The sequence below is a fragment of the Octopus bimaculoides genome, chromosome 29, assembly GCF_046866305.1.
Source record: "Octopus bimaculoides isolate indiv1 chromosome 29, ASM4686630v1, whole genome shotgun sequence".
Classification (NCBI taxonomy): domain Eukaryota; kingdom Metazoa; phylum Mollusca; class Cephalopoda; order Octopoda; family Octopodidae; genus Octopus; species Octopus bimaculoides.
In genome coordinates, this window is record NC_142956.1 from 8,576,991 (window position 1) to 8,604,490 (window position 27,500).

Below are 27,500 nucleotides of genomic sequence, written 5' to 3' on the forward strand. Positions count from 1 at the left end.
GGTATTAATAGTGAAACTATTAAAACTGAAAGTATTATCTTACATTACGATAGAGATGTTATTGTTTCACTTTTGACACGTAACACTGAAATAGTGTGAGCTCCGGGCTCACATCAGACAAAAAGTTGAACATTTTTTTGTCTCATGATACTGCATGGACCATAAGTAAGGCATGTGCAAAATTTGAATGAAATCAGTTGGGTAGTTCTTGAGTTTTAGTGAGGCATGCATACAAACACTCAAGACAGACAAACAGTTATATATGTATAGATACACACACACACACACATGATAGAAGTAAATGGACACTTTTATAACTGTTAAAATTTATTTAAATCTGAAATTATAAATTCAAATTATTTATTAATTACTAGCAGAAATACCCGGCGTTGCCCGGTTTAGGGATTCAAACAGACAGACAGACACACGCACACACACACACACACACACACATTCCCAATACATGTAGGATTCCTCACCATACAGGTGACAGGCACAGCTGTAAGATGCATTACAAATCTATAGCAATTGGAAGGACATGACCCAATTGAAATAACAACGTGTGACGTTTGGAGTAAAGGGAAATGAAAGTGTCACCTCTGGAGTTTGCAAATGACCACTATACCAATAGGTAACTGTGCAGACAAAATTTACAATCGATAAATGTCTTAGAACAACCAGTCTCTCATCTGGGAAGGCCTTGAAATCAATGTTACCAACTGGGGACTATGTGTGTCGCAGTGATAATAAAAAGACTCAAAGGAGGTCTGCAACGAAATAATTTTACTCAACACTTTGCAAGTGAATCAGTGGAGGCAAAGATGCGTCTCATTTACTTGACAATTTATGCACCACATTGCAGAAATCCCAATGTAAGTATATCTGAAAGGGTAGTCTTACACCGTTGTACCGTTGAATTACAAATAATGCTCATCTGTTATGTTCGGGTTAAAATTTCATCAACATCAAAAATATATGAATTTTCATGGGAGTTATGGCCGTTATGCATAGAATGTAATTTCCAAATTTCATAAAGATCCATTCAGTACTTTTGACGTAGTTTTGGATAAGAAAACAAATGACTAATGTGTGTGTTTGTGTGTATGTGTGTGATGGGTGTATATATGTATAGATATCTGTATGCATGTATATATGTGTACATATTACATGTACATCTATATATATATATATACATCTACACATATGTATACATATACATGTATGCATATAGATATATATCTATACATATACGTGTACATATACATCTATATGTATACATATACATCTCTCTCTCTCTCTCTCTCTCTCTCTTTCACTCTTTATCTTTCACTCTTTATCTCTTTCTCTCTCTCTGAAAGTATCTATCATTACAGTATCGAAATGTGATTGTTTCAGTTAGTGGAATAACGTGTACATATACATCTATATGTATACATATACATCTATATGTATACATATACATCTATATGTATACATATACATCTCTCTTTCTCTCTTTCTGAAAGTATCTGTAATTGCAGTATCGAAATGTGATTGTTTCAGTTAGTGAAATAGTTTCATTTTTAAAGTGAAAGTATTTGACATGAGTGTTTTTAAAGTGAAAGTATTTGACATGAGTGTTTTTGTTTCACTTTTGACACGTAATACTTAAATAGTGGAGGAGATATTATGTTGCCATGGGCTCGAACTCTGCAAGAAGTTAAAAAATTTTTTTGACTAAAACACAACTGGAACCCTAAGTAAGGCATCTGTAAAATTTGAATGAAATTGGTTGCGTAGTTCTCGAGTTTTAGGGATTCACACACACACACACACACACAGACACACATTCTCATTTATATATATATATAGATAATATAAATATCTAATATTCAGTAGACATGTCCTTTGCATTTTTCAATGCAAGGCCCCTATTAGGCATGCTACTGATCAGATGACAAATAGTCTTTTGAGGAAATTCTTGCCAAGTTTCATGCAATAATTTGAAAAGATTTGGCTTTGAGGATGCTTTGTTGTTCTTTTTAAAAGGTGTCCCATCCATTATGTCCCAGAGGTGTTCAATAGGGTTCATACCTGGTGACTAGCTTGGCCATGGAAGCTTTTTAAAGCCATTCTCATCCAACCAACCATGGGTCTTTTTAGCTGTGTGACAAGGAGCCCCATCTTCTATAAAGAAAGAGTCTTCTTTAAACATTTCACCACTGGATAAGATTGGAAGGAGTCCTTTCTGCAATATGGACCATATTTATTTGAGTTTATGTTTCCCTCACAGTTCACCAGCTCTGATCGACCATTGCTTCCCAGACCATCACAGAATAGCTGCTGTGTTTCATTGTTGGCTGCAATCATTTCACATCAAATTCTTGATCACAGAGTTTCCAGACCTACACTTGACCACTGTCAGAAAATATGGCAAATCTGGACTCATCAGTGTCCCAAAATGCTAGTGGTCTCTCCACCATCTCACTGGCCCAATCTTTTCTTTGCTTGGTTTTGACTGGTCGAAGAAGTGGCTTCCTTCTTGCTGCTTTACCATATTAACCAAGTTTGTGGCGATACCTGATAACTGCTCTGGGACTGACATCAACTTGTTCTGCTATGTCAAAGACCTCGCAACAAGGATTATCCTCTACACTTCTCTTAACAAAGCGAAGGGTCCTGTCAGAGGGCCCTGGTTGGCCTGAATGAGGTAATGTTGATTCCTTCCTCTCCCTAGTGAATTGCACAAGCACTCTATTAACTGTAGAAAGAGAGATCCCAAGGTTTTCTGTGATTTTACTCTTAGTCCACTTTCCGATTGACCCACAATATGTCCTCTTTGAAATTTGGACAATTCTAAGGCTTCTTCTGTATGTGGCATGATTAGTCACAAATAGAACCTGAAACATAAAAATACCAATTAATAAAAATATAAACCTTCCCAAGTTAAAACAAATTTATGGCTATTTACTGTTAGCAGCTTAGTACATTTGTCTTCCACTTGTATTTGTAAGTAAGCATCAGAACAATTTTCTAATATCAATAAGGTTTCCTCTGGGCTATGTAATGGGTAGTTATACTGTTTTAAACATTTGTTTAGTCCCCTCGAGAAATCTGCACATACACAAATTTTATTGTTCTTCATTTTTACATAGACTGTTGGAGATGCCCAATCTGAATAGTAGATCTTTTCAATCACTCCCATTTTTTCCAGTCTGTCTAATTCCTTATTCACTTGTTCCAGTGCTACAAACAGTACATTATATTTGGGTTTGAAAACTGGTAATGAATTTTCTTTTACCTAAAATTTTGCTTTAAATTTATTGCAAGAAATGGAATTCCAATGGAAGTCTTCTATGATATGTTTGATGTACCAACACCTAAACAAATTGTGGAAACTACATGTTCAAGTATGAGAAAAAGAAAACGAAAAGAAGTACTTGAAATAGATCCTAAGTGCAAAAGATATTGAGCTCAAGGCGGAGTTAAATTCTAATAAAAGGGGAAATGTTATGAAAGAATCCTGAACACCCCCACGTGACTGAAGGTGGACTAACCAATTACAATAAATAAGAACTGAACGAACTGTCAAGGGGATAGTTGACGGTGTTAGTTTGACATGTGTTGGTTTAATAGTCAGTAGTTGAACAGTGAATACCGAATATCATACCTACGTTTGAGTAGTACGAAGTGCATTCTGTGCTAACATATATTTCTATGATAGGTTATTTTTAGATAACCATAACCAACTATTTATTTGTGTAATGTCATTTTACGCCAGACATGTATACCCACGTCATAACATCACACCTCCTGTGACCTCTTCAGTGACTCTTTGTCCCATGTGTCTCCGAGACATGTGGGATAAAGAGTCACTGAAGAGGTCACAGGATGTGTGATGAAAGAGCTTTCACAAAGAAACTAAAGATAATAATAATAAAACTAAAGTGAAGATCAAATAAATAGTGTGTGTGCTGAATTGGCAAAAGATGACCATCCTCATGTATAACAATAAATGTTTCAAGACAGCTTCAAATCAAGAATCTTGCAAAATAAATACATAAACATAAAGGTTGAACATTAAAATATTTTCACAATGCAGTTTGTTGATAACAGTTAATTGCAATGAAGTTTAATTATAATTCTTCCAGTGTACAGAAGAGTAATGTCAAGAAGAAAGAAGAGAAGATGCAAGAGACATCCATCATCAAGTAAGTCTTCCAGCAGTTGTGCTGCTGTTTTTAGCAATTAAGCATGTTCCATATTTTGCCTACCATGGGAGTCACCAGTGAACCATGCTATATTCTTAATATGCCATGGAAGTTGCCAGTAACTTGCTACCCTATATTCTTAACATACCATGATAGTCACCAGTGACTCACCATTCTGTTTTTAACATATCATGGGAGTTGTCAGTGACTCACCATGCCATATTCTCAATATTCCATGGGAGTCACTAGTGACTTGCCATACTATATCTTTTATATTCCATGGGAGCCACCAGAAGCTCATCGCATTATAATCTTAATATACCTAAGGGGGCACCAGCGACTCCTGACGGTGATGTTTTTTTAGCCCTTTTGTTACCCTGTTGAAATATACCAACTTTATTTCAATTAATTTTAAAGATAATGAAAAATTTACTCAAATAGCTATCGTTATTAAACCAGTGTTTGGGACATAAATTAATTTGAAATTTTGGTGGAAGGTTTTAACTTACCTTAAAACTAGGGATTTGTACCATAGAACCGGGGGTGGCTTCAGACGGATAGGTATCAAAAGGGTTAAGGAGTTTCACATTTCCATGAGTCAAACTACATTATTTGAATTTTAGGAAATATACAGAACATGTTTCATTGTAGATGTTTGTATTATGCCTAAAAATGTTCTGGTTTCTTCTGTTTTTCTTGCTTTCTTCTAAGCTTTTGTTTGCCAAATCATTTAATTTCTAACCCTAAAAAGATTCAGGTGAGACTGTGCGGTAAGAAGTTTGCTTTGCGACCACATGAGTATATGTGTGTAGCACCTTGGGCAAATGTCTTCTGCTATAGCCTTGGGCTGACCAAAGCTTTGTGAGTGGATTTGGTAGGCGGAAACTAAAAGAAATCCATTGTGTGTGTGTGTGTCCCACCATCACCACCACTTGACAACTGGTGTTGGTGTGTTTACATCCCCATAACTTAGAGATTTGGCAAAAGAGACCAATAGAATAAGTACTAGGCTTAAAAATTAATCCTGGGGTCAATTTGTTCAGCTAAAAACCCTTCATGGGTTCAGCTAAAAGCCCCGGCATGGCTACAGTCAAATAACTGAAATAAGTAAAAGATAGAAGTTATACTCCAGAAGATTTTCTGTAAATATCAACTGGGATTAGTTCTCCAGAAATATTTATTCTTGGTTTACTAGTGAAAAGAACTATTTACAAGCCTATTCCACTCTGATGGATGATTTGCTGAAACAATGCATTGAGCTGCAGGTTTATGATTGGAAATCTCTTTGAAATTGTTATTTGGAATTTCTTCTTTTTATTTCTCTTCCTTATGGTTTTTATTTTATGTAACCCCCAAACTGTATTGTCTTCTACCACATTCAATCCTTTTGTCATCTCTTCATTATTGTTATTATTGTGACTGCTGCTGCTAAGGCAGTGAGCTGGCTGACTCTCCCTAATTTGTTGGGCTGTGACCCTCTCCGTGACCTTCATTACCTGGTCCAGCAACTTTATACCTCTGTAATTGTTTGTGTCTAGGGCGTCACCTTTACCTTTGTAGCAGTTGACTATGGTGCTGCTACACCAGTCATTGGGTGTGACTCCTTCGTGTATCACCTGATTAACTATACGGGTGACTAGGCTGTAGCCGACACTGCCAGATATTTTGAGCATCTCTGCAGTGATTCCTGATGGGCTGAGGGCTTTCCCTGTCTTCAGACTCTTGATCGCTGGTACATACGCATTAGTTGCATTTGGAAAGGAGGACTGGTGCATTGGTTCCTATTGCTATATTTCCATCATAATGTCTAGACCTATATATATATATATATATATATTTATATATTTATATTTATATCAGAAACCTATGGGATACGTACATGTCAGTCATGTTTGTAATAGAGGGATTTATAGAATAGTTTGTGAGAATTGTTACAATGATATCCAGACTTCTATAAACCTGTGATGAGTTACTCCATTATTTTTCTGCTCATGGAGTAGTTGAGTGCTCGTTATTACTATTATTACTTCCCTTTGTTTTATTGTATATCGTGTATACTTCCATTTTTTTTCTCTCATTTTATTATATGTAAACCCCCCCCATGCTTTATGTCTGTCTTTGTATTGTCCTCCTCCTCCTTCGCCCTGGTGTCAAATAAAAGAAATCATTGTTATTATTATTACCTTTCAACTTGACTGGTAGAATTTATGTGGGTTGTGGGGTTACTCCCTGCAACCCATAGGTGTCCACATGATATCACTTAGCCATCAAAACCCTTCTGATGATCTTCCTGGCAAACCAGGACGTTCCATTTCAATCCCCTTTAGCCATTTGTCTATTTTATCACTCTCAGCTGAGAGATCCTTGTCTTGTGACCTTGTGAGTGTTGGTTCCACATAAAAAGCACTCATCTTGTGTAAAAAAAAGCACCTGTGATGGTGTCGCGTAAAAAGCACCCAGTACACTCTGTGAAGTGGTTGGGTGTTAGGAAGGGTATCCAGCTCTAGAAACCAAACCAAAACAGACTGGAGCCTGGTGTGGATCCTGGCCATTTCAGCTCCTGTCAAACTGTTCAACCCATGCCAGCTTGGAAAACGGGCTTTAAATGATGATGCTGATGATAGTCCCAAATGCACCAATTATCACAGGTACAATTTTTACAGACTTCATCTTCCAAATCCTTGCAATCTGAAATTTTAAGGGGTAGTTTTTCAGCTTTTTGTCTGCTTTCTTCACAATCATTGTATCACATGAACAAGGCTATGGATTGATTTTTAGTCTTAGAGAAAATGCATTGTAGTATTTCTTTCAGCACTTCAAGTTCTGAATTCATATACTGTGGAAGTTAACTTCACCTCTCTTCCTTTTGGAGTTGATAAAATAAAATACTGGTTATGTATTGGTCCCATACCTTAAATTAGAAATTATTTTTAGGGTTTTAAATTAGCAGAATTACTCATTAACTCATGTCTGAGTAGCAGATCTGTAGTGAGTGATTATGCCTCTTCATCCTGATGGGTGTGAAGGGTACCACAACCTGAGGTGGCTGTTCAGGCCAAGGGTGATAAATAACAGAAACTCACCACAAGGCAAGTGCACAGCAGGAGAGATTTTTAAAGGAAGAACTCCCATCTGACAAGTGTTTTGGCCCTTATTCTTGACACTCTATGGGAGCTGGGCCCACCCAGGTCATGACTCGTAGGTGTCCTCCTACTACTTTCCAAAATCTTGTCTGCAGCTAGATTTGCACCTGGGTTGTTCTTTTGTTCCCAGGTCTGTGTTTCAGTCCACCAGGCCACTCTGGCTGACGAAAGATCCAGTTCTCTTCTTCCTTCTATTCCTGTAAATAACCAATGGAATTCATCACCAGGTCCATTGATCATTCCTTTTCACCCATATCCACATTCAGCTCTTTTCAGCAACATCAGACAAGTTTTTAATTGTGACAGTTCTTCTATGGCCTTTAATACTCAACTACCCAAGTAGCCAACAGGTTGATGCAGCCACTAATTCTTGTGATCCAACTTCAACTGGCTTCACAGGACAATGGTAACCTTCACTCCTTAGCTGCTTTGCCAGCTCACCATATTTGCTTATCTCAAAAATGTGCTGCTCTTTTATGCAGTTCTCATATGACAATTCAGTGAGAATCACCTTGGGTAGTTCTTGTGCTTCTCACTGATGTCTGCAGCAATTTCCCAAGAATCCTTGCATCCAACTAGATTTTCTCTGGTTCAAATTCATATCCTGTTATCTTCTTTGTGCCAACCCACTCCTTTCTTTCTTTGGTTACGAAGGCCACTTTTGATTTGGTTGTATCCCACTACATTTGGTCCCACATTGAAGTGGTCAATTCTTCCAGTATTCTTCTGCTTCCATGTGTATCTGCCATCTGTGAGAGCAGCCTTGCAGGAACTCAGGACATGATCCATTGACTGGGATTTGTCTTTGCACAGGGGACATATTGACATGTCTTCCATGCCCCACGTTACAAAGTTGGTGTTTGAAGGAAGCTGGTCATAAGTTGCTTTTATTATGAAACTCAGTCTGAGTGGTGCCATGTGCCACATGTCATTCCATGTGAGAGATTTCTGCATTGCTGCATTCCAGGTTGTCCATTGCCCTTACTGAGATTGTTGGATGGCTTTCACATATCTGTTTCTTTCCTCTTCAGTCCTAACCTCCCTTTGGACTTTGCCTGCACATTGGTATTGCCCAGTCCTTACCTTCCTGTCTGTGTAACCTTCATCATTTCTTGGGTCTTCAGATTCTTCTCAGCATCACCAATTGCACCTATGGCTTCCCTCTTCCGACCTGTCTTGGCTGCACTGATCTAACCATGCCATCTTTGGAGTTTTTTAGCTTTAGTTGCGTCTTGTTTTCTCCGCCTTGTACTCTTGGACTAAAGATTTGAAAGGCAGTCTCAGTTTTGCCCTCTCGCATTTGAGAGCAACATCAGTCAGACTCCATGGGTACACCAAGCCACTTTCTGGTGTACCTGTTTTTGCTTCCATTGCTTTCACTGCTGAAGTTGCAATTTTGTACATTAGGAGGGGCCATAGCAACATTAGTATCAGCATATGCTGAAGACACTGGACCTTGCATTTGCTGGGCAGAGGATGCTTGTTGATCTTGAGTAGACACTCCACTACAGTCTTGGCTGTTTTCTTCGTTTGATAGACATCTTTCAAAGTCTTGTCATTACCACTTTCTAAGACTTTTCACTGGCTACTCTGATACAGTGGGAATCTTTTGGCTGCTTTCCTTTATTTTCCCTCTTCTTAAGGAAAGGCTCCTAGATTTTTTGTGTTTGAAAGCCATTCTGCACCAGACTATCAACTCATCCAGTTGGTTGAGCAGATTCTGGGTTTCTGGCACCTTTGATGCAAGAATAATAGTGTTGTCCATGCAGGCTTTCAAGGGTGGCATCTTACATCCATTGCCAAGGTCTGCTGCACTTGCTTTGCTTTCTACTACCCTGAGAGGTATCTGCATCACCATCACAAAGAGTATTGGTGACACTGCACAGCCCATCGCAATTCCAACCTCCAATCTAACTCAGACAGTTGTGTATCTGTTGATGCTGAACTGCATCTGAAACCCCGAGAAGTAGGAATAAAGCATTTTGTATATTTCTACTGGTACATGATGTATCTGGAGTGTCATCTGATGAGGAACAGAGCTACATGCATTTGCTACATCTAACCAGACTACATCAAGGTCAGTCTTATTCTCTCTTGTCTTCTGAATAGCTTCCTAGATCATGCTCCCATGTTCAAGGCATCCAGCCTGGCACACCACCCTTCTGAACAGATGTGTCTACTTAGCTATTATGAAGTAGATAATCGATCAGTTTGAGAGCCATTATTGAGAAAAATATCTTCCCTTCGACATTGAGTGAAATTGGTTGGAACTGGTTGATTCCTTTTGAGTCTTATTCTTTTGATAAGTACACTCCATCTACCTTCATCCATTGACCCGGGACCATCTTATTCTTCCAAACCAGTGCAAGCCTTTCATGCAACTATTTCAGACCATTGAGGCATTTCTTATACAAGAGATATGGTTTGCCATTTGGTCCTGGAGTTGACTTGTTCTTTTCTTTATTGACAACTTTCCTGACTTCAGCATGTGTTGGAGACTTATTGTTGAATTCCACCCCAGGGCGATTTGGCCACACCAAGTTTGTATTATGGTCAAGTGGTTGTAGTTGTTTAGGGCTGGAATACATCTTCCTGAGGTGAACTTCTCAATATTTAGTACACCTGACTGTAATTGATCAAAGAGGCTTTTAGCATATTTGAATGGCTCACCTGGTCTTGTTCTATTTTTTCTGTTTAAGTCTTTTTTTCCTCAGGTATTCTGCTCTGCTGAGGGATCTGTGCTTTTCTCTGAGGTCTTTCCGAATCTTCAACAGATCTTCCTTCTCAGGACGAGGTCTGCAGTTGTTTTTTCAGGCACTTCTTTCTCTATCTTATGGATTCCATCTCCTATTCTTTCTGGTTAGTTGTTTGCTCTCTGCAAATACTGTCCCTTATTTCACCACAAGCCTGGCTGCTTGTCATACTTCAAGGCTCTCCTGTCCCTTCAAGGCTCTCCTGTCCCTTCAAGGCTCTCCTGTCCCTTCAAGGCTCTCCTGTCCCTTCAAGGCTCTCCTGTCCCTTCACTGCTCATTGGAGAGAATTTGATTCTTGGATGCCTTACTTGTGCCTCTTGGGATTGCACTCCCACTGTAGACTCATCTGCTTGGGTATCGTCCTCAGCACTGTTTTCTGACCTGGTTTTGGTCTCCGAATGTCTTATCTGCATTCGCAGTCTGCTACTTCTGAGTTACTGTTTTGGTGGCACATTTCATTTTTGTTGGATGGATCTTCATTCCCTCTTCAGAGTCGAATTTCCGACCACAGATACATCGGAAGTCTGGTGTCTGTTGTTCTGATCTCATAGTCCTTGGTACATTCTGCGTTGTTTTCTGTGTCAGTCCTGTGGATCCAGCATTCTCAGCCCCCTTTCAGTAAGGATCCTGGCCACATTTTCTATTGCTATAGAAGAGCCAGGGGAATTTATCGCAGGGGACGAGGAAGTGCGAGTCATTCTTTGTGTCTGATCCCTGCCTCTTGCCAACTGTTATTTTCTCTTTGGTCCGTTCCCTTGATGATGACATGTCATCACTTTGGGCAATCCTTGGTAATTGTCTCCCAGGTATTTGGGTCAATAGAGCAGCAGAGAAAGGTAACAGTGATCTGGTTTCAGAAATAGAATTTAGGGAGGCGGAGTGGGGTGGGGTGGGGTTTTTTGCATTGTTTAGTGCTTTAATCACTAGACCAAAGAAAAAAGCATTTTGTAGCAGTTGTTCTGGCTCTTTAAGTTCAAATCCTGTCACGGTCAACTTTACTTTTCGTCCATCTGGAGTCATCATCATTATCATTTAATGTCCATTTTCCATTGCTGGCATGGGTTGGATGGTTTGACAGGAATTGGTAAGCCAGAGAGCTACCCCAACTATCTGTTTTGACATGATTTCTATGGTTTGATGTCCTTGCCAATGCCAACCACTTTGCAGACTGTGCTGGGTGCTTTCGTGTGGCACCAGCACCAGGGCTTTTTACATGGTGCCAGCATGAGTGCTTTTTATGTGGCACCAGTATGGATGCTCTTTTATGTAGTACCAGCATAGGTGCTTTTTACATGGTGCTGACATGATGTGCTCTTTATGTGGCACTGCCACAGGGTCCATTTTATGTGACACCAGCACGAATGCTTTTTTTACATGACAGTGGTACAGGTGTTCGTTTACATGGTGCTGACACAGATTCCTTACTACATGGCACTGGCAAAGGAGCTGTCAATGAAATAAAACACCAGCCTAGTTCTGGTTCAATGTAATCAATAAACCCTTCCCCTTAAAATTGCTGTTCTTCTGCCTAAATTAGAAACAGTTGTTATTGATGTTTTTGTTTTGCCTTTCAGAAAAGCTGATATCTGGTTTGATGATGTAGACGAGGCACTGATTGAACCTGCAGCCCTTTGTGAAGAACCTGTTGAATCTGAGATGAAGCTGATACAAGCCACTGCTTCCAGCAAGTCAGTATATATATAACCCCTTTTTCTTTTTCCTACTCTTTCATCCTCACTCCCCTCAACACTACTCCCTATGTCACTCCCTTCTCCACCATCTTTGCACAACAATAAATCTCCTCCCCTCATAATACTTTACCCTCTCTCATCATCTCACCTAATCTCTCTCCCCATTTCTCATTTCAGTGAGAGGGCTTATTTTGGCTGTTTAGTTGCCAGGTGAGCTCCCTAGTCCTGGTGCCATGGAAAAAGAACCCAGTACAATCTGTAAAATGTACTTGACTGGTACTTTTATTTTATTGGCTCTGAAAGGATGAATGGTAAAGCCAACCTCAGTGGAATTTCAAATTAGAATGTAAAGAGACAGAACAAATGCTGCTAATCATTTTGTCTGGCATTCTAATGATTGTAACAGATTGCCACTTTAGATTATAATCTTAGATTATAATAATGATGGTTTCAAATTTTGACACAAGGCCAGCAGTTTTTGTACAGATGGGTGTCAGTCGATTACATGCTAACGGTTTTGCCAACCTTGATAATCGTCATCATCATTTAATGTTCAGTGTCAATACTGGTATGGTTGGACGGTTTGACCAGGGCTGGCAAGTTGGAAGGCTGCACCAGACTCTAGTCTGATTTGGCATGGTTTCTATGGCTGGATGTCCTTCCTAATGCCAACAACTCCAAGAGTGTAATGGGTGCCATTTGCATGACACCAGTATCTGCCATGACTACAATTTTACTTGGCTTGAGGGGGTCATCTCAAATCCTTTCTACTATAGGCACAAGGCTTGAAATTTTGGTGGAGGGGTAAGTCAACTACATCGACCCCAGTACTCAGCTGGTACTTATTTTTTCAACCCTGAAAGGATGAAAGGCAAAGTCAACCTTGGTGGGATTTGAACTCAGAATGTAAAGACAGATGAAATGCTGTTAAGTATTTTGTCTAGCATGCTAACAGCTCTGCCATCTCACCACCTACAACAGTAACAATAATAATGATAATAATGGTTTCAGATTGCACAAGGCCAATAAGTTTGGGGTAGTGGTATGTTGAGTATATAAATCTCATTGCTTAACTGGTACTTATTTTATCAACCCTGAAAGTCGGCCTTGGTAGAATTTGAACTCATAATGCAGAGACAGACAGAATGCCACCATACATTTTGTCCAGCAAGCTAATGTCTGCCAGCTCATCACCTTAATAATGATAGTAATAATAATAATAATTACAATAATTCTTTCTGTTATAGGCACATATGCCTGAAATTTTTATGGGAGGGAGTTAAGTTGATTATATCAACCCCAGTGCTCAACTGGTACTTATTGTATTGACTTCAAAAGGATGAAAGGTGAAGTCAACTTCAGCAGAATTTGAACTCAGAACATAAAGAGCTAGAAGAAACATCACTAAACATTTTGTCAAGTGTGCTAACAATTCTGCCAGCCTGCTGTTTTAATGGTCATTTGGCCCCGTAAATGAATCTCAGATCCTGTCAAACCATCCAACCCATGCCAGCATGGAAAAGCAGATGTAAAATGATAATATATACATTTATACTCTGACGCCTCATCATCAATTTCTGTCCCTCTCTTCTCTAAGACATGAGTAGTCATATTGCTCCTTTTCAACAAGAAACCTATTCTAGCCCTTTCCTCTCATACTTTACTCCTCTCCTTATTCTCATAGCATAAAATTTCCCCTCCCCACTTGAGGTTTGTAGTCTTGCTTAGGAACCTCACTAGAACTGAGGGCTTGAAAATAGTACCCAATACACACAGTAAAGTGGTTGGCATTAGGAAGGGCATCCAACCATGGAAACCATGCCAAAGCTGACACTGGTGCATGAGGTAATCCTTGGGCCCATTGTGTCCTTGTCAAACCATCCAACTCATGCTAGCATGGAACATGATGTTAAATGATAATGATGATACTCACATGTATGAAGAAGAGGATAGAAGAAGTTCAGAGAGCTATTAGCTTAGCTGGCAACAAAAGACTCTCTTTCAAAGTGAAAGGCAGATTGTATGATGCTTGTGTATGAATGGCTATACGCCATGGTATTGAGACATGGGCTCTGAATGCAGAAGACATGCGTAGGCTAGAGAGGAATGAAGCTAGCATGCTCTGTTGGATGTGCAACATCAGTGTGAATGTATGACAAAGTGTAAATGTATTGAGAGAAAGTTTGACATAAGAGGAACCAGATGCAGCATGCAGCTGTATAAAGAAGTGCTGATCACTTAAAGTGGATGGCACCTGTGGATGAGGAAACGCAGGAAGACATGGGACGAAATAGTGAGGACTGATCTCAAGATGTTGGGCCTCATGGAGGAGATGACAATGGACTGAGATGTCTGGCAATATGTGGTCCTTGAGAAAACTTGCCCACCTCAGCAATACTGAGTTCTGGCAGTGCTGTGTATTCCACCCACATGTAACATTAAGTTTTCATGCACCCTATCTCAATAAATCAAACTATATCTCCTCTTTCTCATGCACTATGCCTATCTCACCCTCTTGCAGCCCAATCCTGTACTTCCTCTCTTGCCTGCTCTATTATTGTTATCATGTTGTTGCCACTGTAGGCTTCACCAGTTGTCATTGCATTCATGCGAACTCCCTATTCATGCACCCTTAACATTTATATTCTCCTCCCTGTCCACTGAGAGCACATTGACACTTTCTCTCTCATTCTTGCCCGCTCTCTCTCTCTCTCTCTTGTTCCCTCTGACTGAGTTAACCATGTATCTCCTCTACAGCAAGACACCTGTTTCTGTCCCTCTGTCACACTCTAATCTCTCATTACCTGACACAAAGCCACTTCTTCCCATACCCACCCCCACACACATACACACTAAAGGATTTTTTTCTTGCAAGTTACTTGCTGACCTCACTGGTGCCACACAAAACCACCCAGTCCACTCTATAAAGTGGTTCATGTTGGGAAGGGCATCCAGCTGTAAAAACCATGCCAAAACAAATGGTGGGTCTTGATGCAGTCCTCTGGCTTCCCAGATCTTGTTAAGCTGTCCAACCCATGCCAGCATGGAAAACGAATGTTAAATGATGATGATGATGATAAGTATATTACTCAGACATAGTTAGTTATGTATGTGTCTGTACAATTAATCTATGTATAAAGTGACAGTCAACTTGATACCTGTATGAAGAAAGTATTTAATAAGTTGGTTATAGTTCAATTTTTTAATTTTGTTTCTTCAAGTATCAAGGGTGATCATCGGACAAGAATACTAATATATATATATAAGAATACAAAAAAATAGGACGAGAATGTGACAGGTGACAACAAAACCTCCAGAGTTGGATGATACAAAAAGGGACATGAAAAAACAAGGATGGGTCATTTGGAGTTTTCTTTCGTCAGTCGAGTTCCAGATTATCTTTGCACTTTCGGCTGGTTATACCTGAGACTGCTCCAATCTGGCCAGCCCCAAGGAAAAACTAAGCTAAGAGCACTAGATTCCATGGAAGAAAGCAGCGAATGTATATGAAAGCAAGGACGGAAAAAAACAGAGAGATGGTACACAAATACATATGCAAACAACAGGACATTAACGACAGGTGTCTTTCGACTAAGGCTGAATTAAATTAAGCTGGCGTGTGTGGAAGTGAAGCCTTGTGGCAGGAACATAAGAAATGAAAGTCATGGGAAGAAATATAGATGTTGCACGGATGGTAGAGATTATAAGTTTTATCTTCTCTCACAATTCCACACACGCCAGCTTAATGTAATTCGCCGTTAGTCGGAAGACACCTGTTGTTAATGTCCTGTTGTTTACATTTGGATTTGTGTACCATCTCTCTGTAGTCGAACCAAGAAAGAAAGGTCAGGCTTGGCTGAACACCGGTCACATGGAAGGAGAGGAGAGAAGTAGAGGCAGAGGGATAAAAGAATTAGGGAGGGACGAGAAAAAAAGAAAAGGGAAAGAGGCGGGAAGGTGAGAATGAAGGGAAGGCCAGGAAATATGAGAGACGGGGAGCAAAAGAAGAGTGGAAAGAATGGAGTAAATGTGAAGGGGCTGAAAGAAAGAAAGAATGAAAGAATTATACAAAATTTAGAAGTAGGAGTGGCTGTGTGGTAAGTAGCTTGCTTACCAACCACATGGTTCCGGGTTCAGTCCCACTGCGTGGCACCATGGGCAAGTGTCTTCTACTATAGCCTCGGACCGACCAAAGCCTTGTAAGTGGATTTGATAGACGGAAACTGAAAGAAGCCTGTCGTATATATGTGTATATATATATGTGTGTGTGTGTGTCTGTGTTTGTCCCCCCCAACATCGCTTGACAACTGATGCTGGTGTATTTACGTCCCCGTAACTTAGCGGTTCGGCAAAAGAGACCGATAGAATAAGTACTAGGCTTCCAAAGAATAAGTCCTTGGGTCGATTTGCTCAACTAAAGGTGGTGCTCCAGCATGGCCACAGTCAAATGACTGAAACAAGTAAAAGAGTAAAGAGTATATATGTACTTACATATAAGAGACCAAAGTGTAAGTACACTGCTTCATGTATATAAAAAAGAATACAAAAAATGGGACAAGAACGTGACAGACGACAGCAAAACATCCACACAGTTGGATGATACAAAAAGGGACACGGGTCATTCAGAGTTTTCTTTTGTCAGACGAGTTCCAGATTATCTTTCTCAAGACTGCTCCAATCTGGCCAGCCCCAAGTAAAATCTAAGCTAAGCACATTAGATTCCATGGAAGAAAGCAGCGAATGTATATGAAAACAAGGATGGGGAAAAAAACCCGGAGAAATGGTACACAAATACAAATAACAGGACATTAATAAGTGTCTTTCGACTAAGGACGAATTAAATTAATCTGGTGTGTGTGGAATTGTGAGAGAAGATGAAACTTATAATCTCTTTCTCTTTCTCTCTCTCTCACACACACACACGCACATTATTCAAGTTGCCTTTCAGTCTACTGGGGTGAATTTAATATATTTCTAAAAGTATCCTAGGTGTCAATGTAGTTACAATAAAGGGCTAACACTCACTTTACCTTTCATTCTTTTGAGAGTAGATAAAATAAAGTAGCAGTGAAATACTGGGGTAAATTTAATATTTCTATAAAACATCCTAGATGTGAATGGTATTATAATAGAAAACTTAAACTAACTTTACCTTTCATCCTTTGATGAAATAAAGTAGCAATGAAATTCTGGGGTAGATTTAATATTTCTATCAAACATTCTGATTGTAAATAGAATTATAATAGAAAACTAAGACTAACTTTATCTTTCGTTACTCTTGGGTGGATAAAATAAAGTAGCAGTGAAGCATGACCATTGACATAATCAATTGTTTCCTTCTCACAAACTTTTGGTCAAATTCATGTATAAGAAATAATTCTTAATACAATTATTATTGTTTTCAGGGTGACAACATGTGTGGCAGTTGACTGTGAAATGGTTGGCACTGGTGAATCAGGTAATGATGATATGCTGGCTCGAGTATCTGTGGTCAACCAGTATGGACATTGTCTTTATGATAAATATGTGAAACCTATGGCAGAGATTACAGATTATCGAACACGTTTTAGTGGAATCACACCCAATTTACTCAAGGATGGTGAGTTTACACACTTTTTTGTTTGTTGGGGGGGGGGGGTGGTGGAGTTAGTGTTACAGCAGTCATATGTGCGTGTGTGTGTGTGTGTTTGTTTGTTACCCCACCACATGACAGCCAATGGTGGTGTCTTTACATACACCTTAACTTCACAGTTCGGCAAAAGAGACCAATAGACTTTAAAAAGTAAGTTCATTTGGCTAAAATTCTTCAAGGTGATACCCCAGCTTGGTCACAGTCTAATGGTTGAAACAAGTAAATGAGAAAAGAATACATGTATATATGTGTGGTAAGAAGTTTGCTTCCCAACTACATGTTCAGTCCCACTATTTGGCATCTTGGGCAAATGTATTCTATAACTTTGGGCTGACCAAAGCCTTGTGAGTGGATTTAATAGATGGAAACTGAAAGAAGTCTGTCATGTGTGTGTCTTTGTGTTTGTCCCCAACCACTGCTTGACAACCAGTGTTGGTGTGTTTACATCCCCATAATTAGTTGATTGGCAAAAGAGGAAGAATAGTAAATAAATAAATAAATAAATTTATTCATTTTACATTGAATTTTTTTTTTATCGATTACAATAAGTGAAGATTACAAAAAAATATTTTTTCAGAAATTGCATAAAAAATCAGATTCAGCCTTTGGCAACTTGGGTGATTTGGGCAAGTTGGTAGGAGGTCAAAAAATAAAAAGTATCACCTACTAAAATCAAACAGGCTACTGGATATCAACATGGGCTCCATTTCCCCTCCTTCGGCTAAGATTTTTCAAATCTCCAAAATTCTGAAAGACACAGCACTGGTTCCCTAACTAACAAATTGAATGCTCCAAATCTCAACCCTCTTGCAGATCCCCAATTACTTCATATAAACAAGCCACAGCATGAGAATGTGAGTCAACTACCGAACCCGACCTCAATTTCTCGAGCAAACTTCAATGCAATTCAGATTTTCCCCCAAAAAATAAAAGTACACCGAAAGTCACATCCAGTAACGGTGAAAGAATTGTAGGATCAACAAAAAATCATACTCGAGGCCACTGCAGACCTGAAGACTGAATATATATTTCAATTATTCTCAACTGACACTTCAATAGCAAAAATTGCTGATATTCCAGCTGAAGAATTTAATGCAAAGAATGAGATCACGACTCTGTCTCATGATAAACAGAATTGATAATGGCTACACCTGAAAATATTGACCCATTTAGCATAATAAGGTGTGATCGTTATAACTTTCAAACTTTTAATGATTTACATTCTAAAACTATTTATAATTTTCTCTTAAACCCTTTTTAATGTGTGTTCATTTGATAAAAATATCAATGAATTCTTATTATACTTAAACAAGTTATGTAAAATGCCTGAAATTCTTGCATTTTCTGAAACCTGGTTTAGTATAAACAATAGTGCAGATATACCTGGCTACAATAACTACCATATTTTTCGTGATCAGAAAAAAGGTGGTGGTATAAGTGTGTATGTACAATCCAAACTACATTCTTCTTTAATAGATGACTGGTCATATATTAATAATAATATTGAAGTATGTTCTGTTAAAATAACAATTAATTCCTCTACATGCACTGTAATAGGAGTTTATTGACCTCCTGATGCCAGCATCCATGAATTTAATGTGTGTCTATCAAATATTCTGCTCTCTTGTAATCCGAATCACGCTGTGGTTGTATCTGGTGATTTAACATGGACATCTTAAATCCTACTCACACCGGAAATCAATTTATAAATACTTATAAATAAGTACTAGGCTTAACAAAAAAAAGAAAAAGAATAACTCCTGGGATTGATTTGTTTGACTAAAGCCCTTCAAGGTGGTGCCCCATTATGGCCACAGTTTGACCGAAACAAGTAAAAGATATACGGCATGAAAGAGGGATGTTAAATGATGATTATGTACATATTTGTGATGCAACAGGCCCCCAATAACTGAGAGAGAGAAGCAAGAGAAGGAGGAAGATATGTAAGGAAAGGAGAGAGGAAGAGGTAGGTCTGAAAGAGAGAGGGGGAGCCTATTTATGTATGTGTATATGAAAGATAATGTGTGTGTGTGAGAGCGAGAGCAAGTGAGTGTGAGAGCGAGAGCAAGTGAGTGTCACTTGCACATACATGCAGAAAATGTTATACATCACAACACTAACCTCATCTCTCTCTCTCTCTCTCTCTCTCTCTCTCTCTCTCTCTCTCTCTCACACACATTTATTTCATATGCACGTACATCTTACACCTCCTTCTCTCTTTTACTTTCTCCTCTCACTTCAAAGCAAATGTCGCCTTTTCACTTTATCCCCTCTTTCAGTTTCTGCTCTCTTCAAAGCGAACAGAGATTAAAACAATTTTACGGAAATTAACAAACAATCATATGATCCCATATATGTTGAGTTGAAAGAATGCCATAAAATAACTTCTTTTGACACACACATGCATACACACAGTCTAGGTAAAACTTCTGTGCAAATTATGTTATGTTTATTTCTTCATTAACTTATCTGTAGGTTCATTGTCTATTCTGTTTTGTATAGATGATAATTGCATATGTTGTTAAGTATTTATAAAATCTGAATTGTTATTTGAATTGACGTTGAAGTGTATTTATATTTATATTTTTTTGTTGTTTTTGATCGGTCTGGTGTTCGGTTAATTTCTTTCTATCGTAATTTAATTGTTTGCTCCTTTCTGTAAAGGTTTTTATATTTTTGTTGGCAGAACCCATTCATTCCAATAATGAATTCCTGAGGAAAAGCCTAATTTGTGATTTCGAAAAAATTATATTTCATTTTGTTTTGAATTAATTAGGCTTGGAAATAACTTATAGAGTTTTTATTGGATATATATGTACCAACCTGGAATAAAGTAACATCTGCACTTCTGTTTTTCCTTTCCTAATTATACCTTATTTAGTGAACTGATATTGAATATATATTTTTATATATATATATATTCCTTGCTTTGGTTTGAACCAGTGGATTTGGATGTTTAACATCCTTTTCAAGGATTTAGGTCCTTCTTACACACACACATATATATATATTTATTTATTTGTTTCAGTCATTTGACTGCGGCCATGCTGGAGCACCGCCTTTAGTCGAGCAAGTTGACTCCAGAACTTATTCTTTGTAAGCCTAGTACTTATTCTATTGGTCTCTTTTGCTGAACCGCTACTTTCCGGGGACGCAAACACACCAGCATTGGTTGTGAAGCAATGTTAGGGGAACAAACACAGACACACAAACATATACATATAAAGATATATATATATATATATATATATATATATATATATATATATATATATATATATATATACAATGGGCTTCTTTCAGTTTCCATTTACCAAATCTATTCACAAGGCTTTGGTCGGCCCAAGGCTATAGTAGAAGACACTTGCCCAAAGTGCCATGCAGTGGGACTGAACCCAGAACCATGTGGTTGGTAAGCAAGCTACATACCACACAGCCACTCCTTCGCCTATATATATATATATATATATATATATATATATATATATATATATATATATATATACACACACACACACACACGAGTGTTGTAGTTCACTTGAAGCATTGTAGTCCAGAAGTAGAAAATGAAAGAAGGAAAATAAAGAAAGCTTCTAACAATGCAGAAAATTTTACAAAAACCTTTTATATTTCAGGCACAAAGACCTATCTTTCTGCATTGTTAGAGGTCTTCTTTATTTCCTGTTTTTCGCGCGCACACACACACACACACACACACTCACACACACGCACACGCACACACACACACACACACACACACACACACACACACACACACACGTGCATAATCATCATTTAATGTTCATCTTCAATGTTGGCATAAATACATACATATATATATTTTCTTTTGTCTTTTACTTGTTTCAGTTACTGGGCTGTTGCCTTGCTGGAGCCAACCCCAGTAATTATTATTTCTTAAGTTAGGTACTTATTCTATTGGTCTTTTTTTGCTGAACTGTTTAACGTATGGGAACATAAACTCACCAACACCAGTTGTCAAGTGGTGGTGGGAGACAAAGACACACACATATACACACGATGGGTTTCTTTTAGTTTCCATCTACCAAATCCACTCAGAAGGCCTTTGGTTGGCTCAAGGCTAAAGTAGAAGTCACTTGCTCAAGGTGCTACACAGTGGGACTGAACCTGGAACCATATTGCTGGGAAGCAAGCTTCTTGCAACACAACCATGCCTGTACCTAATTTCATATATATTATTGATTTCAAATTTTAGCATAAGGTCAGCAATTTTGGGCAAGGGGTCAGTTGATTACATTGACTCCATTGATCAACTGGTAATTCCAAAAGGATGAAAGGCAAAACTGACATCAGTGGAATCTGAACTCAGAACGTAAAGATGGGTAATGTGTCACTAAACTTTTTGCCTGGCATGCCAATGATTCTGTCAGCTTGCCACCATAATGATTTCAAATTTTGTCACAAGGTCATCAATTCCAGAAGAAGGGAAAGTCAATTATATTGACCCCAGTACTCAACTGGTAATTAGTTTATCGGCCTTGAAAGGATGTAAAGCAAAGTCAGCCTTGGCGGAATCTGAACTTAGAATGTAAAGATGGATGAAATGCTGCAAAGCTGGTATGCCAATGATTCTCCCACCTTACCTTATATACAAGGGGATGCAGAAAAGTTTCTGGTTTTAAGGGTATTGCAAAAGGCCTGGTTGAAGGTTCAGCCTTCTGAGTTCTTTGACAGAGCTTAAAAACTGAAGGACTGCTGCAATAAGTGTGGGAATATGAGAGGGCACCATGTTCAATAAAATCATAATCAACTAATCACCCAAAACTAGGAACATTTCACACCCCCTCATATGTATATATACATATTATTTAAAATAGTTTGATTTGGTCCCATGATTCATAGGTTTGTTACAGGAACCTAGCCTATACAAGATAGGCGTCTTTCAGACTTTCATCATCATCATCATTCAACATTCATTTTCCATGCTGGCATGGGTTGAACAGTTTGACAAGAGATGGTGAGTTGGAGAGCTGCACCAGGTTCCTGTTTGTTTTGGCCTGGTTTCTTCAGCTGGATACCCTTCCTAACGCCATCCATTCCATAGAGTGTACTGGGTGTCTTTCATATGTCATAGGCACTGGTCATGATTGCACTTAGCTTGATGTGTCTTCTCAAGCAGAGCAAATTGCTAGAAGTCTCGATGCCTCCGAGAGACTCAACATCTGAAAATCATATTTTACCACCTTCTCCCATATCTTCCTTGGTCTACCACTTCCTCAGGTTCCCTGCTAATTCATTTGCTCTGTTAAATTAGTGAAAATGGAAGATCTCTGCTGTAACATTAAATCTATTCATTCTGCAGTTATTTTCAACCTGGGGATTAAATAATTATAACAAATGTACATTACCTCTCATTGTATTTCTCTTCAGGCACAGAATTCAAAACTGTACAGAAAGATGTCGGTGACTTCATCAAGGATCATATACTGGTGGGCCATGCGTTACACAATGACTTCAAGGTGAGTTTGAATCTCCAGTATAGGGGCTCACTAGAAACCCACATTAACTTCTATTGGCACAAGGCATATCAGTAACAATAACATAATTTCAGGTTCAATTCCACTGCATAATACCATGAACATATATCTTCCAGTGTGCGTGTGTGTATACGCCTCCCCCCCCACATATATCTTTTAGATAAACATTTTCCAATAAATCATAAATATAGGAAAATTTTTAACAGATGCTCAATATAAAATATCATACAGCTGCTTCCCCAATATGAAGAACATTATAACTTGTAAAAATCACCAAGAGACCACTCCCGGTCATAACTGTCAAGACCATGAAGCTTGACCACTTGACCAGGCATGTATAATAAACTCTGTCACATACGAGACTGAAGTTACAGCTATGCTTCAAGTCAAATCTCTTGAAAACATTGGTTTATGTGAGGGCAAATTCAACCACCATTTTTCTGGGACATCAATAAAAGTAATGCAACTAAGATGGTGAGCCACATATGGAATCTGAAGAGCAATTCCACACCATATTACAATTAAGTGGAGAATCGTGGAGAAATCCAAGCCATATGTTAATGGATCTAAGAAATGCAACTTATGCATAGAAGAAAGATCTCATATTCTTTTAAGATTCAGCAATTCCAACACACTGCTTAATTCCAGATCTGAAATTTTTAGCAGGAGCAGACACATGGACAGGCTTCTTTTATCAAATTGGAGGGCACCACCTGCTCTGTATTGAGTTGCTGTTTTGCAGATTTTGACATATTTTCTGTTATTTTGTTCTATAACAGTTGTATTTAATGAGCTTTCAGGGAGGATGAGGATCTTAATTTTCTTGATTTTGCTTCTTTTTTCTTATTCTATTTTTTTGCATCAACCTTCATTTTTTTTTCTTATTTTATTCCTATCCTTTTTTCTAAAAAATGTATATAATGTATAAATAGAGCATGAAAGATTGCTTTAAGATACATGTTGTATTTCATACATGCCTGTTTAAATATTATAATAGTGTGAAACTATTAGTAGCTTTTTTGATTGTGCATTAAATTAATATATATACACAAACACACACACACACACACAAATATATATATCAAGTGGTGCAAAAGTAATGTCCAATTTCTAGAAAAAATGTTTCAGAGCAAATTTATCAGTTTTTTAACCTCTTCTTATAGTTTTAAGATATCTCTCTGTCTAATTTGTACTAATTTCTTTCAGATTAATCTAACTTCTGGCCATAATTCTCAGAAAATTTTACCACCATGTTTGTCCCATTTAAAGATCGCATAAGAAATATTTTACTCTACGAGTTTCATAAAGGTGTTAATGCAAATGTGGCAGCAAAATCTATTCAGAGCACTTATGGGGATGATGTAGTGAATGAAAGAAGTTGCAGGAGGTGGTTTTCCCGTTTCTGAAGTGGTGATTTCACTTTGAAAGAAGAGCCAAAAGAGGGTCGTCCAAAAAAACTTGATTCCGAAATGTTGGAAGCTCTTGTTTCAGAGAACCCTACCATTACCACTAGAAAACTTGCAGAACTGTTAAACGTGGCCCATACAACCGTGGTACGCCAGCTAAAACACATTGGAAAGGTTTCAGTGGCTGGAAAATGGGTCCTTCATGAGCTGTCTCCAAGGAATCGACAACAGCATGCTGCTTGTTGTCAATCATTGCTTTTGCAACACTTTCAAGCAACATTTTTAGACAGGCTTTTTACAGGTGATGAGAAGTAGATTCTTTACCATAATGTTAAACACCACCGTTCTTGGATCAGCCGAGGAGGACAGCCAGTTCAACAATTGAGAGCAGGACTTCATCCAAAGAAGATTATGTTGAGTACATGGTGGGATATTAAAGGAATAATCCATTATGAACTGTTGGACAACAACCAAACAATTAATGTTAATCTTTACTGTGAGCAACTTCATTGTTTGAAAACAGTTCTGAGCCAAAAGCGAGCATCCTTGGTTAACAGAAAGGGTGTCATCTTCCATCACGCTAATGCTTGTCCTCACACAGCTTGACTGACCAAAACTCTTGGAATAACTTGGTTGGGAAATACTGTCTCATCTTCCATATTCTCCTGACCTTGCTCCTTCTGATTCCCATCTGTTCCCAGGACTACAGAACCATTTTGATGGACTTAGGTTAACAACAAGAGAAGAGATTGAAAATGAGTTGGGTTCATATTTTGGTTCTAAACCTACAGAATTTTACAAGCAAGGCATTTTTATTAAGGTTGTTGAAAGATGGAATGAAGTCATTGAAAGCAATGGAGAGTATGTTAAGGAATAAATATTTCCATAGTCATTGGCTTATTCATTTTTACCTTAGATCTTTAAATCAGACATCACTTTTGCACCAACCTGATATATATATGAGATAGATATCTTTTCTCTCTTGCATGTTTCAGTCATTGGACTACAGCCATACTGGAGCACTGCCTTGAAGAATTTTTTAGGTGAACAAATTGACCTCAGTACTTCTTTTAGGCCTGGCACTTATTCTGTCAGCCACTTTTGCTGAAGTCCTAAGTTAAGGGGACATAAACTCACAAACACTGGTGGTCAGGTGGTGGTGGAGGACAAACAAAGACTAATACACATAGTTATACACACACACACACACACACAACAGGTTTCTTTCAGTTTCTGTCTACCAAATCCATTCACAGATACTTGCCTGAGGTGCCATGCAGTGGGATTGAACCTAGAACCATGTGGTTGAGAAGCTTCCTACTATACAGCTATGCCTGTTATGGGAATGTAAACAAACCAACACTGGTTGTCAAGCAATGGTGGGAGAGAAACAGTCACATACATACATGCATATATTTATGATGGCTGTCCACTTGTGACAAAGACCATTACTGACCATTAACCTTGTATTAACTTGTAGCTTCAAGATTTTGATGATGTAATTATTTATTTTTAGAATGACATTGTAGGGTAAGTGTGAGAAGTTGGATCTGAGCAGTTTGGATGTAAAATAGGCAGAATATTTTAGCTGGATATGGCTTAAAAACATTATGCTTTACACTTGTGACTCCACTGGTGATTAATGATTTAGCACCATTTGAGTGTTATCGTTGCCAGTGCCGCCTGACTGGCTCCCCGTGCTGGTGGCATGTAAAAAGCACCATTTGAGTGTGGTCGATGCCAGTGCTGGCTGACTGGCTCCCATGCTGTTGGCACTTAAAAAGCACTATTCAAGTGTGGTCGAGACCAGTACCACCTGACTAGCCCTCTTGCTGGTGGCACGTAAAAGCACCCACTACACTCTCGGAGTGGTTGGCGTTAGGAAAGACATCCAGCTGTAGTAACTTTGCCAGATTGGATTGGAGCCTGGTGCAGCGTTCTGGCTTGCCAGCCCTCAGTCAAACCGTCCAACCCATGCTAGCATGGAAAGCGGACGTTAAATGACAACAATGATGATGATTCAAATTGGCCAGATCCAGCCTTTCAGACCATCATTGAAGTCTCAAAGGTAGAAGATAATGCATGATTAATTGCAAACAATATGAATAAATAAACATTACATTTGACAGTAATCTGAATACTAAAGCTGTAATCTATCTCTTACTACTACTATGGGTAATTTGGGTGATACAGGTAAGTGTTTGTTGCAATCAGTATCTCAAGCTAATTAGTGTCTAATTGCTCAACAAGATCTGTCCTGTCCTGCATTCATAGTCTTCTTTTTCTCATGTTTATTCCAGGTGTTGTACATGGATCACCCAAAGCAGTTGATTCGAGATACAGCTAAATACAAACCTTTCCGCAAACTCAATCGCAGTCACACTCCATCCCTGAAAATGTTGGCAAGGGAGGTTCTTGGAATCACAATCCAGCAGGGATCTCATAATTCTGTAAGGATTTTAAGAAACAATTCTGTTTATGAGTGAGAGAAAGAAAGAGGCCAAAAGAGTTTTTGTTGCTTCACTCCAGGTAGTGTAAAGTCACGTGGCTTAGTGGTTAGGGTGTTCAGCCCATGATCATAAGGTTGTGAGTTTAATTCCCAGCTTTATGTTGTGTTCTTGAGCAAGACACTTTATTTTTCCTGTTGCTCTTGTCAACTCAGCTGGCAAATCTTGTTCAGTTTTGTCACATCCTGTGTCATGCTGAATTTCCTTGAGAACTACATTAAGGACATGCATGTCTGTGGAGTGCTCAGACACTTGTACGTTAATTTCACGAGCAGGCTGTTCTGTTGATTGGATCAATTGGAACATTGTCTATCTAGGACTCCATTATTTAATGTCTAGTCTCACTCCAGCATACTTACGATCAGACACTGTGACCATCCCATCTTTTATTCTGACAGTGTGTCTAGGACTACATTATATTAGTGACTATAGTTGTAGTTTAGTCCAGGTGAGCTCTGATCATAAGGTTGACCTGTGAGCAGAGATAGTCCAGCTGTGACCATCCCATCTTTTATTCTGACATCGTCTATCTAGGATTGCGTTACCTAATGTTGTTCCCCCCCCCCCCAGGTTAATCTCTGATCCAGCAAGCCTATGATCGAAGATGTTCCATGTGTGACCATCCCATCTTTTATTCAAGCATAGTGTATCTAGGACTACAC

At 38.6% G+C, this 27,500-nt stretch overlaps 1 protein-coding gene across 1 annotated transcript in view; it reads left to right on the forward strand.

Annotated features, from left to right (window-relative positions):
* Positions 1 to 27,500, forward strand: part of LOC106872527 (uncharacterized) — a 45,352-nt gene that overhangs the window by 17,500 nt on the left and 352 nt on the right. The window contains exons 3-7 of the mRNA XM_014919551.3: positions 4,131 to 4,190; positions 11,661 to 11,774; positions 17,183 to 17,376; positions 22,819 to 22,907; positions 26,632 to 26,781. Coding sequence (XP_014775037.1) covers positions 4,131 to 4,190; positions 11,661 to 11,774; positions 17,183 to 17,376; positions 22,819 to 22,907; positions 26,632 to 26,781 — 607 coding nt within the window. The remainder of the gene's footprint in view (positions 1 to 4,130; positions 4,191 to 11,660; positions 11,775 to 17,182; positions 17,377 to 22,818; positions 22,908 to 26,631; positions 26,782 to 27,500) is intronic.